Source organism: Gambusia affinis, linkage group LG10 (genome assembly GCF_019740435.1).
Source record: "Gambusia affinis linkage group LG10, SWU_Gaff_1.0, whole genome shotgun sequence".
Classification (NCBI taxonomy): Eukaryota; Metazoa; Chordata; class Actinopteri; order Cyprinodontiformes; family Poeciliidae; genus Gambusia; species Gambusia affinis.
This window is the reverse complement of record NC_057877.1, coordinates 10,660,752-10,674,317: the sequence shown is the minus strand read 5'-3', so window position 1 is coordinate 10,674,317 and position 13,566 is coordinate 10,660,752. Positions and strand designations below refer to the sequence as shown.

The following is a 13,566-nucleotide window of genomic DNA, read 5'->3' as shown; positions in this document are numbered from 1 at the left end:
AGGTCAAAAAAAAAAAAGAAAAAAAAAAGACTGCATCATCCTCTGATCTATTATCTGCATAGACATGTTTCAGGTGTGTTGCTTCGATGTAGGGAGGGAGTTTTTGTTCCTGCATTAGCTGAATCATCTGAATAGGAGTATTTTATAACTTGTTTGCAGTGGCTTTCAATATGTGTAATCAGTAGTTATCGTTATCAGACCTGAGCTTAATTGTCCGGGGGTTTTTTGTGTGACTTTGACATTGAGATTTTTTTTTTTATATATATATATAAATATATATATCAGATTAATTTTCACAAGATCAGTAGGTGTACTGGATATCTGAAATTTTTTCAAAGAAAAATGTCTAAATGTGGTTTATATTTGTCTCTAAATGACAACGCCTAAATTTTGTAGTGGCACAAATTTCACTCATTTCTTCAGAAACTTGTAAATTTTTGACTTCTCTCAACAATAACAAACACTGATTTTATATCAAGCAAAACATTATCAGGTTTTTAATGACATTATTTAGCTGAACTATAAAGGGACGCGACCAATGAGTGTTAAATACATTTACAGAGTTTGTAATTCTGGGTTGAGGACAGTGTTGACTTCTTTCTGACTCGATCACTCTTTTATTTACATACAAATAGAGATTTGTCCTGTATATTACATTAATGTAGCAATAAATGTGCCATTTTTAACAACAGATTATACCTTTTACAATGTCTGGCTTTTGAATATTGTATACATAAAAAAATAAAAGGAGTCTTTTTAATAAAAGAATTTATTGTAGTTCGGAAAATGAATTTGTTTTAATTGCCAATCAGATACATTTGGGAGAACTGTACAGGTAAATCTCAAATTACAATATAGTGGTTAATTGATTTGAATAATTCAACAGAATCTCATCTGCATGTATATATTCATTGGAGTGTAACATTTCAAGAATTTAATTCTTAATTTTGGTTAGTGTGACTTTTTGTTTCTCCTATATCAGAGGATAAATGAAAAACAACTTTAATGCAGAATGTCTACCTACTGAAATGTATGTTCCTGTGGTGTATATCACGTAAAGTTTATCAGTCTTTGGCTCCAAGTGTTAAACTCCAGGTTGCTTTAATAGTGGCTTTCAGTTCATCTTCACTGTTTTGGTTTGATGATTATCATCTCCTCTCATAGATTCTCAAATCGGGTATCGGTGCTTAGCAGTGTAGGCAGCTACCAAATCCTGCTTGAAAGTTAAGTCATTTCCATAAAGCTCGCCAGCCGATGAAAGCATTAAGTGCTCTAAAATTTCCAGATAGGACTTTGCAAATTATAAAACAGTGGAACTTAACAGAAGGAATGGTACAGTTGTAATCAATGTACTGGATATCTGTGTTATGGCTCTTAGAAGGACTGACTAGATATAATCTACACCTTGAGAGTCTCCCCCATCCTAAAATGGGCTTCACAATCCTTCCAAGGCCGTGGTTGTCCCTGATGCTTGTATACAGTTTTCTGCTAGTTTTTTCTTCCACTCAGTTTTCCAGTAACGTGCTTGGGTACAACCAGTTCCTTTATAAATGTACTTTTGTGGAATTTTCTCATTATAGAGGGGTCTGTGGTACCTTTGTATTAAAAATAAAATTTCTGACAAACCAGATTTCATTGGCTACAAGCCATAATCAAAATTTACAGAAACAATTGAGCATCTTCAGTTTGAGTGGATTGATGAGTGGAGATGCATGCAATGTGGCTCAAGAAAGCCCTGCAGAAGATGAAGGAAGCCGAGAACAATGCTCCAACCTTTTGTCTGTACAAGAACGTCTGAAGGAACAGGACTGGAAATTAGCCTCCTTACATGAACTGTTTAAATTGCTGGCTTAAAGCAGAAGTAGCACCACCAAATTGCTACATAGATTTCTGCCTTAAGCTGTAAAATTCCTGAATAGCCATTTGGAGATTTGTTTTAACTGAAGATAGTGTACTTTATAGTATGGAGCTCTATTCATGTATTTTGTTTTTTATTTTATAATTTTTAAGAAATTGTTTTGTTACACCAATCCTTAAGAAATGGGGTGTCATTTTTTTCATAGCCATCAAATACTCCAAAGAAAAGAAAAAGATGCTAGTTGGATGACAGCTGGAAAGACATTAAATGTTTGGCGTCCACAATTGGTCCTGAGCGAAAACCTGATTAAGAATTTTCTGAATGCTTTGTATTTGTTTTTGTGTTTTATAATCAGGCATTAGAAGGGGCAGCTTGGAACAGGTCCTTCAAAACCATCACTACAACGTTCGGCCACTCATGTTGTGATTAGTTTTCGAGAAAAAAGTCAGAATGGTTCAGAAAATACTACATAAATTTATTGGTGCCAAATATGTCTCAATTCTGAGGACATGGTAAGTCACTATATGTATACAGGCTGAATGTTGAAGATAATTAAGGTCAATTTTTCGCGGTAGTTGACCCTGTGTCCTGTGTGACCCGTCTAACTGACTTTGCTTAGATTGGGTATGAATTAAACCTGCTTCACGACGCAGTTAATTATTAACTTTTAAGTCTATGAGGTATGTTGTTAGCCATATGAGGACTCTGGGTGATTCTACTCTCAAAGGCTTATTTTAAGTTAACTATTGCTAAGCTCATAAGTCCAACATTGATTGTTGTCCCTATTTATAGTTCACTTGTTAAGTATAAAAAAATTCCCATTTAAAATCTGGTAGTTCTTTTTGTACAGTTACTTGCTACATTAGATGATGCCTATTCAAAGAGCAATAAAAAGGATTTTAGATTAAGTAAAGATCATAGAAGCTACAATTGAGTTTCAAGTCGGTCAGTAATTTTGTGCCAACTTAGTGAAAATATACAATGAAAATCAGTAAACATTTTAAGATGACAAACCCCTTTTTGGATTAAATAACTATTAGAAACAATATTATTACTCAGTAATACTGATCTAATGATAGCTTGAAATCATCACAGAAACTGGAGCTCCAAATTTGTAAGATCGTTTGCATAATGGATGTTGGTAAAATAAATAAATAAATAAATAAATAAATAAATAAATAAATGCAGCATTACAACTTGACACAAGCTGCTCAACAGTTTTAACATCAGAATAAGTCCTGACCAAGTGTTGATCACTACATTTCTGCAGAGACTTCATGTTCATGCCTTCATATTAGCTCAAACGTCGCTTAGAATAGGTTTTCATGGGCAAACATCTGCAACCAAGTCCATGAAGAAGAAGCACATTGCACTCTAGATCAGTGGAGTGGAGTGATAAAGCGTGTCTCTCTGTCAACCCATTGGACTACTGTAGTTTTGACTTATTCCCAGAGAGCGGCATTTGTTGAATTACATTCTTAAAGGCTTTTCAAAAATTAGTAATTTGTGATCAGGCAGACAACTGCAGTTGGCGCACCCCTGATTTACTGACATCTATTTGACATCAAAATTCATTTACTCATTTTGCCAACAGAGTCACAGGTTTAAGTATGTCTGGCAAAAGTAGATAATGCTTTTTTTATTGAAAGCCACTACTTTTCAACTTTTAAAACACTTCTTTTAAACTTTTATTATGACATATAAGTCATTCTTGTTATCGAGTTCATTGTGCTGCAGCACGACCACAGTACATTAATAGGAGGTGTTGTTGATTCATGTGTTGTATTTTACAGTTAAATGTGTCCTTTTTAGAAGTCCTTGTGTCTTCCTCCATCTCTAGGGTACCAAATATGGTTGCCTGGGGAACGGTTGGTGGCGTGGCAGTCATTCACTTCACCGACTGGCGGTTAATTCTGGACTATGTGCCATATATTAATGGGAAGTTTAAGAAGGACGAATAAAGAGGTGCAGGATGTGAGTCTTTTGTCCTTGTATCCAATGCAGTTTGTTTCTCCTTATGAATTACCTGTGAATTTCAAGCATAGTGTTTATAAATTTTAATCCAGCCTGGCCAGCTCATGTTGAACGCAGGGCATGCTGGGTACCTTAGCTGAACACAAGCTTCTGTGCTCATTTTATATTGCTGCAACTTTGCGTACATCTAACACCTGAAGTTTTAATTTAGTTAAATTCAAAACTTCAGAAGTGTCCACACCGTCACCAAGCCGAAGGTCCAGACTTCTCTGTGCGAAGCAAACGTAGAACCAGGGGATGTTTTTTTACTAGTTTATATTTACATAAAATTATAAAAATCTATAATGCAAATTAATTGTTTTTTTTATTTGAAACAGAAGATAAATTATCCCTGCTGCAGTTGATTATTACAATCAAAGAGTTGGAATATTTTCTTTATATTTACACAGACCAAAAGAAGGATGGACAAAAAAATGTAGTGGTAGTTTTCAAGTGCCTACTGTGCTTAATATTGTCCCATTTGGACTTTGTTGTAAATAAGGAAAATTATGCAGGAGCCTTCTTACCAACTGTGCACAGCAACAGATGGGGACGGGACAGTCCTGCACTCTTTCATGCAGCAGGAGAAAAGTCTACAGCACTTTTTTTGGGGGGTATATAATCAAAGGGATTTTAATTTAAAAAAGAGGCAGTTTTGAAGCAGCAACTTTATAAAAAAAAAAAAAAAACTTGATATAGGCTGGCCAACACCTACATAAAATCTGTATATTTTTGTATATTTTGTTTTATGCTGTTTGGTTTTATTTTTCGAAATTAGGAAACCCATGTAATAAATTATTTTAATATTTATTTTATTTTGAATATGCTTTCTGTGCTTTAGTACTTTCTGTAATAGACTAATTTAATCATTTAGACACCACTGGACTTTGTTTCTTTTTTAAAGTAATGACTGTAGAGGTGGAATGGTTTTATAAATATACCAATGTCTGAACTGAAATTATCAGCTTCATAATCATGTTTCCCTGAGTTGGATAGTTCAGTGCTTTTGACCCAATCAAACAGATGTGTGTTTTACTTTATAAGCCTTGTATCTGCTTACAGGAACAGGACTCTGGGCACAAGGCTGGACTTCTTTAGCAGCTAGTTGAAGTAGGATGGCTGGTCTCTGCAGGCTACATGATGCACTCTGTAAAAATGCTTCTTTTTGATCTATTGTTGTAAAATGTGAATAAATTCTTAATTCATCCTTATATTTCCAAGATATCTTGTAACTTTCAACTATTAAAATGGTTTTGCTTAAAACTTTTGTCTTCTTAGTTATTAATATTATTATTGTGACAAAAATCTTCCATATATAAACATCTTAAGTGCATTTACGGAACTTTACAAACTACAGAAAACATTGTAATGAACTTAAGGGGGGGAATTACACCTGTAGCTTTCAACGCCTGTTAAAATGTGTACAAAATAAACGACAATAGCTGGAGTATTACTGCTGGAGGACCAGACATTGAGCTACAGCTCTCAAACTCCAATCCTGGAGGGCCACTGCCCTGCAACTTTTAGATATGCCTCTACCTCACCACACCTGAAGAGAATAATTAGGTCATTAGCAAGGCTCTGGAGAACTGATCTACACAAGAAGGAGGTAATTAAGCCATTTCATTCCATTGTTTTGTACCTGTGGCACATCTAAAAACTGCAGGACAGTGGCCCTTGAGGACTGGAGTTTGACACCCCTAGACGCACACTGCGATATTTGCGTGGATAATGTCTTTCATTTTTAACATCGTAGGGGGGAGGGGACTGAAAGGGGAGAGGGGAGAAGGGATTTAACACAGCAAGAGGCTGAAAGCGAGATAGTGTCCTCAAGATGGATAAAAACGAGTAAGTAGACCGGCTAAACAATGAACAATACACCAACAAGGGAGTTAGTTGCTGTAATTCTTACGTTTGGTGGCATTTTTAATATAAACATGGAAAATGTTTATCATCGATTAGGCAAACGCTGCGGTCTCGCTCTCTGCTAATAGCAGTCCGGTGGGGTCTCCTGAATCTCTGTCGCTCTCGTTTTTTTCCCATTTAAACCACAGTTGCATGATTAAATGTTTCGTTTAAGTACGTCGATATATGTAGTGCATCGAAATGTGTTTTCAACATAAGGATTTAACCGTGTAAAATGCATGCAAGTATTTCTGCGTCGGTTTTAAAACGCGTTTTCACAAAATCTCTTAGAACATGACATGTATTTTAACATTATTCGCCTTCATTTCTCTGGATCTACTTTGTTCATTTAAATGAAAAAAGCCGGCTGCAAGTCTGAAGGACAACGGTCTTCATTGTGGTGAAACGACCCCCCCTTTTTTGTCGTGTAACTTACGTAGAACTTGCGCATTTAAATTCACAATGTAGTGCAATATATATGTATTTTTTATCACTGCTTCTGTTAGTTTCAGCTGCGGTAATGGAGGCTGTCATTGCTGCTTCGGGATTGCTCTACTTTCTGTTGTCACGTTTATGTTCTCCATACGTTAATGGAGATGTTATGATAGCTGCAAGCATTCAAACAGAACAAAAAGCTGGACTTCCTTTACGTGTCAAAATAAAAGAAAAGTGACCTAACTTGTATTTTCAGATAAACAAGCACACATAGGTTCTGTTTATAAAACAGAAAAAAAGCTGTTTTAGCTTTTTTGTTTGTTTGTTGTTTTTTTTTTTTTTTTTGCTTGACAAATGAAATTTATAAACAGTCATGATGTGTGTATTTGTTAATTAAGTTTACGTTGCTTACGGTTTAAGTGTCGCACTTTAACCATAAGTGTAACACTTGCTACATTGTTCATATGTGAACAATGTAGCAATGTTCACATATGCTACATTAATTCAAACTTCATTGAATGAAGGGTTTCTGTGGTTATGGTGATTTCCTCTCCTGGACACACTCATCAAAAAATTATGGCAAACCTTGACAAATCAACCTACTATTTCTATTAAATATTCTAACAAATGTTATTATGTCATTACTGAATGAATCAACTTCTCTGATTAAATGTAGATTATGATACTTTTAAACAGTGCTGCTACCTTGCCAGGTTCCTTTTTAAAAAAGAGATTATAGATCTCGGCTAGGTTTAATCTGGTCTTAGACGTGTATGGCAGAAGATATGTGGAAGTTGAATTTATGAGCGCTTTTAGAAAGATAAATACATGAAGAATTCATTGAAGATTAATATGAGCTGAACCTGGTATTGAAAAGTATCTGCCCAGTTTTTTGGGTAGATATTTTGTTCCAATTATTGCCTAACATTTGATTATTTCCCCCTCTAATTAATGGTACTCAAATTAAAGACAAATTTTTTTGTCTTAATTTTTTTCAATATGAGCTCATGCTACTGTAAAACATTGCATATTTATGATTTGCCATTTGTCTGGTTGGCAATAGAAATGTTGGGGGGGAGAAAGCACTGGGTTGGAGGAAGATAAGAATTAGAATAACCCTATGCCACCCAGGGTGACAAAATAATAATGACAAGAAAACAAAATTTAAATTATTTGAATTCAAGTATTGCCTTTCTGTGATTTGATTTATGAAATTGTAAAAATAAGGACCTATGGAATAATATCTGTTATTTGAGATAAACTAACATGGTGGCTGTTCTGCTAATGTAGGGATGGCAATGTGTATCTTTTTGTCGTACAAAAATTTGAGGGACAGCTTAATTATGTGTATTATTGTTATTGCTGCTTTTTTACTCATCAAATTTTATTTTATTTTTTTCACATTTTCCAATGAAATAAAAAAGAATAAAACTTTGTTATAGTAGGATATATGTATGAATTAGTCCAAAACAGCAAACAATGTTATATTAGCTTGTGGCCATGATTTGTATTTCCCCCCCCCCCCCTCTCATGCCTCCAGACGGACTCTGTAGGAAACAAATAATGTTGTTTGTATTCAATAATATGTCATAGGTCCATGTGTTTATTTCAAAATTAATTGTTTTTGTGATTTCTAAACATCTGACCTGATTTCACTACTTGAGGTATTTCCAATGAGCCATTTAAACAAGGATTTAATGAATGCAAAATACCTCAATTATTAATGTGACAACAATTTTTATGTTGTCACATTAAGATGCTAATAAACTAGACGAATTACTGCGATTGGTGCTTAGTGACCTATATTATATAAATTTTTAGGATTTTTTTTTTTTTTTTTTTTTCCATAAGCTTTTCCGTTGAAGTCTTAAACCTGAAGCGTCCGGTCTAGCTCCACGCTGCTCCGTTTTTTCTTTGCGGATGTAGTTCCAACGGTGACACGCAGGAGGTGATGGGGCCCAGATCCGCGCGGAGCGATCTCCGCAGCCACAAAGAGACTATATGCTTTTAGCCGGGAGATCCCATTACACGGGGCACGCGCTTTAAAATGGTTGAAACAAAAGCGTGAGAAGCTCCAGACCAGCCTTTCAGATTGCAGCGACACGTTTTTCCAAATTCCGACCTGGCTGTTTGCCGTAACTTTTAGCGGATTCACTGGCCAGCCGCGGGGGAAATGGAGAAGAAAAGGTGGGATTGCTCTGCTCTCCCCAAAGGCTGGAAAATGGAAGAAGTGACCAGAAAGTCGGGTTTGTCAGCTGGGAAAAGCGATGTCTATTATTTTAGGTACTAAACGATTGATAACGAAGTACACCACAGTTGCACCATACACCGAGATTGCGGACGGAAACAGACAGGAAAATGAGCAGGGTGGTCGGTACAAAAAAAAAAAAAAGTTTTGAAGGAAAAGGGGAGGGGGTTCTGTTTTTGTGGGAGGACAAGCAGGCCACCTCCTCCCAGAAGGAGTCCTTTCAGCCGCACAGGCCTTCCTGGGCCTTAATGATCAACAAAAGTCAGTGTGATCTCCGTTAATAATTCTCTCTGTGTCCCATTGAAGTCAAGATTTGTTCTCATTTAGCAGAGGAGAAGAGCAAGATGAGGAACAGAGGCAAGACAGGGGGGAGGCGGGTCGGTTGTATAGCTTGTGGTAGGCTGACTGTACAATTCATAACAGTTGACGGTTCTGTGTCATGTAAGATGCATTTGCATGAGATACTAGCACGAATCCACCCACCGTGTTTCATTGTTGTTCATTGATCAGGCTAGAAATACTGATGCTCCTTTTAGGCACAGCTGCGGTGTTTCCATTGTTAACACTAGGTGTTAGTTTCGCCATCTTTACTTTGTGCTCATTCTTATCTGGTGGTACTTTTTTATTTTTATTTTTTATTTATTTATTTTTTTACATTGTTCTGAATAATTGTGTTTCATAATCATTTCTGATTTGTATTACTAAAATTCTGTTGCTCTTCATTAGACAAAATAACTTAATTTAGTTGGGGGGGGTTTTCCATTAGAAAAATGCATTCATTTCTGTGATTTCAGCATCATTGCTCGTCTAGATGTGTAAAATGCTTTAGTTGCACGTTGTGTTTCCATGTGTGGATGTGATGTCTGAATATGAGTCTTAATCAGATAAGCCTGTCTTTTTTTTTTTTTTTTTTTTTTTTTTTGTGGAGCAACAGTTTGTACTAATGTAGTCATGTTTCCCGTCAGTCCATCTGGGAAGAAGTTTAGGAGCAAGCCTCAGCTGGCCCGTTACCTCGGTAACCAGATGGACCTCAGCTCCTTTGATTTTCGCACGGGGAAGATGCTGATGAGCAAACTGAACAAGAACCGCCAGAGACTGCGATACGACAACAACAACCAGAACAAGGTGAGGCGATTTAATTTAATGCACACAATAAAAACATACATGCATGCTAATATATATGTATTTATATTTAATTTATCTATTGATTTATAGATAAATGTCTCTTAGCAAGTTGCAAAGCCAAAAACCGCACCAAGCTTATGCAATAGTTCTGGCTAGTTATTTGACCCATCTTCCTAGCAAACACTTCGCTATAAAGCATTTATAATTTTGGCTTCCCAAAATCTTTGCAGAGGCTGTCCTTTTTCCTTTCTTAAACCAATCTTGATATATATATATATATATATATATATATATATATATATATATGTATGGGTTTTTTAGTTTGTTTTTCTTCAGCAAATAAGCCCCATAGCATGATGCTGCCACCACAATGCTCAGCAGTATTCTTAAATTTCAAAGCATTATTTTGACTTTTCCAAACAACCTTCTTTTCATCGTGGTCAAAAAGTTCAATCTTTTTTTTCATCTGACCATAAAACTTTGACTCTTGCGGGCATTTGGCTTGTTCTTTTTAATCCATGTTTTTTTCCTTCTTTTTTTTTTTGTCTACGTCAGATGGTTGAAACTTAGACATAGTTAAAGGCTCCCAAACACACATCCAAACTTAATAGGCAAAGGAGGTGCAACAAGCAATGGGACTTTTTTTCTCCTAACAAAATATGTGAATATTTGATTATGTTGCTATTTGACACAACAGTTTTGTCTTTTTAAGGACCCTCTTCATGTCGCAATTATACTGAAGGCGTGGTTAGCCAGGCGGTTTTAAGTGTTTGTTCACACGCAGCCTGAGAATGGGTCTCCTGTGTTCAGACCCACTATATGCAAAATATAAGCAAGTTGAGACACAATGATGCAACCGTAATGCATCACTCTTCCTCAAATGTCACTCAGAAAAGTTTTTTTCATGCAGATTAGTTCTGCTTGATTTCAAAGCGATGTTTGCTTTTAAGTGGACGGTTGTAAGTGTAAATACGCCGTGTGATCAAGTTTCATCCCCTCTTTTTTACCGAGCTGCAAAACAACAGGACATTATTGCAGCTAAACCTTCATTTCCAAACCGATCACTTTCCTCTCAGATTTTTGTTGCATTACTTGCAGAGTCCTAATCAGCTTTGATCAATAATTCTTTCTCTATTCGCCGCTCTTCTCATTTCCCAGGGCAAACCTGACCTAAACACGTCGCTGCCGGTAAGACAGACGGCCTCCATTTTTAAGCAGCCGGTTACAAAGGTTACCAACCATCCCAACAACAAAGTGAAGACGGATCCTCAGAAAGCCGTCGATCAGCCCCGACAGGTGAACAGCCCCCGGTTATTATCCCAAGCGTCCCGCTGCCTCGTAAACCAGAACGACTGGTTTCACACAATGTGACATATTAGGTGTCAGAAGGGGTAAAAGTTTACTTTTGAATTTCCTGTATTGTGAAATTACATATTAAAATGGGAACATCTTTTTTTATTTTTCCCCAGCTTTTCTGGGAGAAAAAGCTCAGTGGTCTTAACGCGTATGACATCGCAGAGGAGCTGGTGAAGACGATGGAGCTGCCTAAAGGCCTGCAGGGTAAACCGCTCGACCCATTAACCAGAGTGAAAACGTTTCTGGAGAAAGTCGTCCTGAAAATGTCTGACGACTCTTCTGCAGGTGTCGGCCCGGGCTGCACGGACAAAACGCTCCTGTCGGCTATAGCGAGCGCCCTGCACACGAGCGCTGCTCCAATCACGGGCCAGCTGTCTGCGGCGGTGGAGAAGAACCCGGGCGTGTGGCTGAACACTGCCCAGCCGCTCTGCAAGGCCTTTATAGTCACAGACGAGGACATCCGGTAGGTAGCTGGTACCAAAATGATCACACTGGTAACGCTTCAGACCGTTTAAGTACTGCAATTGTGTTTCAAACAGTTGGATCTGAAATTACTTACTGGTGAAACGTTTGCATTGGTCAGTTTCAGAGACATACAGTTTAAAAAAGGGGGAATATCAGCTGGACTCTGGGGAAAAATGCTGCTTGTTTTACATTTATATGACTTCCATTTAATATGTCTGGGCACAGTAATTCTTATAATCCAGCCAAGTTTGCTGTAACCTGATCGCTTGTTAGCAGTACCCCCAGCGACCACCGGGTGTGTGCAGAAACGCAGCATCTGCTCTGAGCTCCAACTGTCGCCTCCTAACGACTTCCTGTTGCACTTGTTGTGCAGGAAACAGGAGGAGCTGGTGTACAGCGTCAGGAAGAGGCTGGAGGAGGCGCTGATGGCCGACATGCTGGCCCACGTCGAGGAGGCCGCCAGCGAGGGGGAGCCCCCGAAGGACGAGGGCAACGGCAGCGAAGACATGGAGACCGTATAGCACAGGTAGCAGAGACGCTGACGAAGGGCCCACAGGGGGACTGTGCCTTTAAATTCATGCATACGCCTTAAAATTTTACACTGGCAAAATTATCAGATACAGCAACTCATAGTAGTTTACAATTGGGGAAATGGAAGAAAAAAATGTTCATTTTTACAATTTTATTTATTTATTTTTACAAAGAAATCTATGAAGTGTGGCATGCACTTTTTATTATTCAGCCCATTTTTACTGAGTGCAACCAATTAACTTCAGAATTCATTTAATTAGTAAAGTATAATTACCTTTTTCACAATGTCATAATTTGAGACACTGAATTTTGGGTTTCTGTTACCTGCATGTATAATAATCAAAAATTACAAGAGGTTTGGAATTAATCGCACAGTCAAATGGCGTCCAGAGTAAACGCTCCCTAACTCGCTGTTGGTTGTTTCTCCTGGCAGGTTGTTGTGAAGATCGATTGGACTCCTTCGCCCCACCATCCCTCCGTAAACACAAGAGTTAACCGTAGGATTTCCATTCCAGTGCGGCCCTGAAGAACCGTCCTTCGGCGTCCACTCACTCCAGAAGACCCTCGGCAGCCATTTGACCACCCGTGATTGTCGCCATTAAGTGGGACTCTATGACTGTATTTATGAGCGCAGAGGATTTTTAATTAGTAAAACAGACAACTATGAATGACTTAAATATATTCAATATAATTACAATGTGTCAAAGATGAGTGTTTAGTGTTACATGTATTTTTTACTAAAATGTCTCGGATGGATTTGTGTTTTTTGTTTCCGACAATCATGTCAGATCCAAATGCTTCGGGTCAGCAGACAGCCGGCGTGTTTGCCCCTTTTGTTTCGGGCACCTTTTGAGGCGAATGTTTTTTGTACTGCATCCATTTTTAGAAATTTAAAGTGACGCTCATCTTGTCATATTTTGTATTTAATGTCTTGTTGAAATCAAGTGTTGGTTCGAGAAAAGGCGTGTGTTTTTTTTTTTTTTTTTTTCTTTAGCTTTCAGAGCATTTGGTGTTTTGCTTTTGCTTATTTTTTGTTTTTCATCACTAAACTGGGTGCTTAGAAACGTTCAACAGTGGTTTTGTACATTTTGGTTCTTTTTTCTTTCTTTTTTTTTCTCGTAAAGCATCTGTGTTATCTCGCACTTGCTGCCTCTTTTAAAAATTCATGCACAGATGGGATAGTTTTTAATCCGTCACTTTCCAAGGAGAAAGGGTTTTACAGTTTCTTTGCTGGCTCACAACATCCAGCTGGAATCATGAAATGCCCGGCCCAACCTGAGCAGGCTGATTGCTGAAATGTGTTAAAGAAATAAAATTTGTCACTATGGTACCAAACCTCTGCATTTTGTTCTCATGCACATTTTACATGGAGTACAAATGTTTGGGGAGTTGATTGGGACTAATTGTGAAAAGCCAACAGAAAGTGGTGCATAATTGTGGTGTTTTACATAATACAAATCTGAAAAGTGTGTCAGGCATTTTTTATTTTATTTTTTTTACCTTCAGAAATTATTTTGCTTCAGTCACTTCTTTGCTACATAAGCTCAAACTAAGAATTATGTTGCTCTCTTATACTTAAGTTTTAAAGACATGTATTCTGGATTTATTTATTTTTTGGTCTGGACTTTGA

General features: G+C 37.4%; 2 protein-coding genes across 8 annotated transcripts; both read left to right on the top strand.

Moving 5' to 3' along the window:
• The first annotated feature begins 2,209 nt into the window (after nucleotides 1-2,209).
• Nucleotides 2,210-5,134, top strand: LOC122839027 (cytochrome b-c1 complex subunit 10-like). Of its 2 annotated transcripts, none has more exons than XM_044130175.1 (3): nucleotides 2,210-2,370; nucleotides 3,699-3,823; nucleotides 4,934-5,134. In XM_044130175.1, exons 1-2 carry the CDS (start codon nucleotides 2,309-2,311, stop codon nucleotides 3,817-3,819), a joined length of 183 nt encoding a protein of 60 aa, XP_043986110.1. In that variant the 5' UTR covers nucleotides 2,210-2,308; the 3' UTR covers nucleotides 3,820-3,823; nucleotides 4,934-5,134. The 2 variants fall into 2 exon arrangements, with proteins under 2 accessions (XP_043986110.1, XP_043986109.1); XM_044130174.1 differs by having other exon boundaries at nucleotides 2,220-2,370; nucleotides 3,699-3,832.
• A 377-nt stretch (nucleotides 5,135-5,511) lies between these two features.
• mbd3b (methyl-CpG binding domain protein 3b) lies at nucleotides 5,512-13,271 on the top strand. 6 transcript variants are annotated; one of them, XM_044130168.1, is made up of 8 exons: nucleotides 5,638-5,719; nucleotides 8,787-8,855; nucleotides 9,425-9,584; nucleotides 10,743-10,880; nucleotides 11,054-11,144; nucleotides 11,226-11,403; nucleotides 11,779-11,931; nucleotides 12,370-13,271. In XM_044130168.1, exons 1-7 carry the CDS (start codon nucleotides 5,706-5,708, stop codon nucleotides 11,924-11,926), a joined length of 798 nt encoding a protein of 265 aa, XP_043986103.1. In that variant the 5' UTR covers nucleotides 5,638-5,705; the 3' UTR covers nucleotides 11,927-11,931; nucleotides 12,370-13,271. The 6 variants fall into 6 exon arrangements, with proteins under 6 accessions (XP_043986108.1, XP_043986103.1, XP_043986104.1 ...); XM_044130169.1 differs by having other exon boundaries at nucleotides 5,647-5,719; nucleotides 8,790-8,855; XM_044130172.1 differs by having other exon boundaries at nucleotides 5,691-5,719; nucleotides 8,790-8,816.
• The last annotated feature ends 295 nt before the right edge of the window (nucleotides 13,272-13,566 follow it).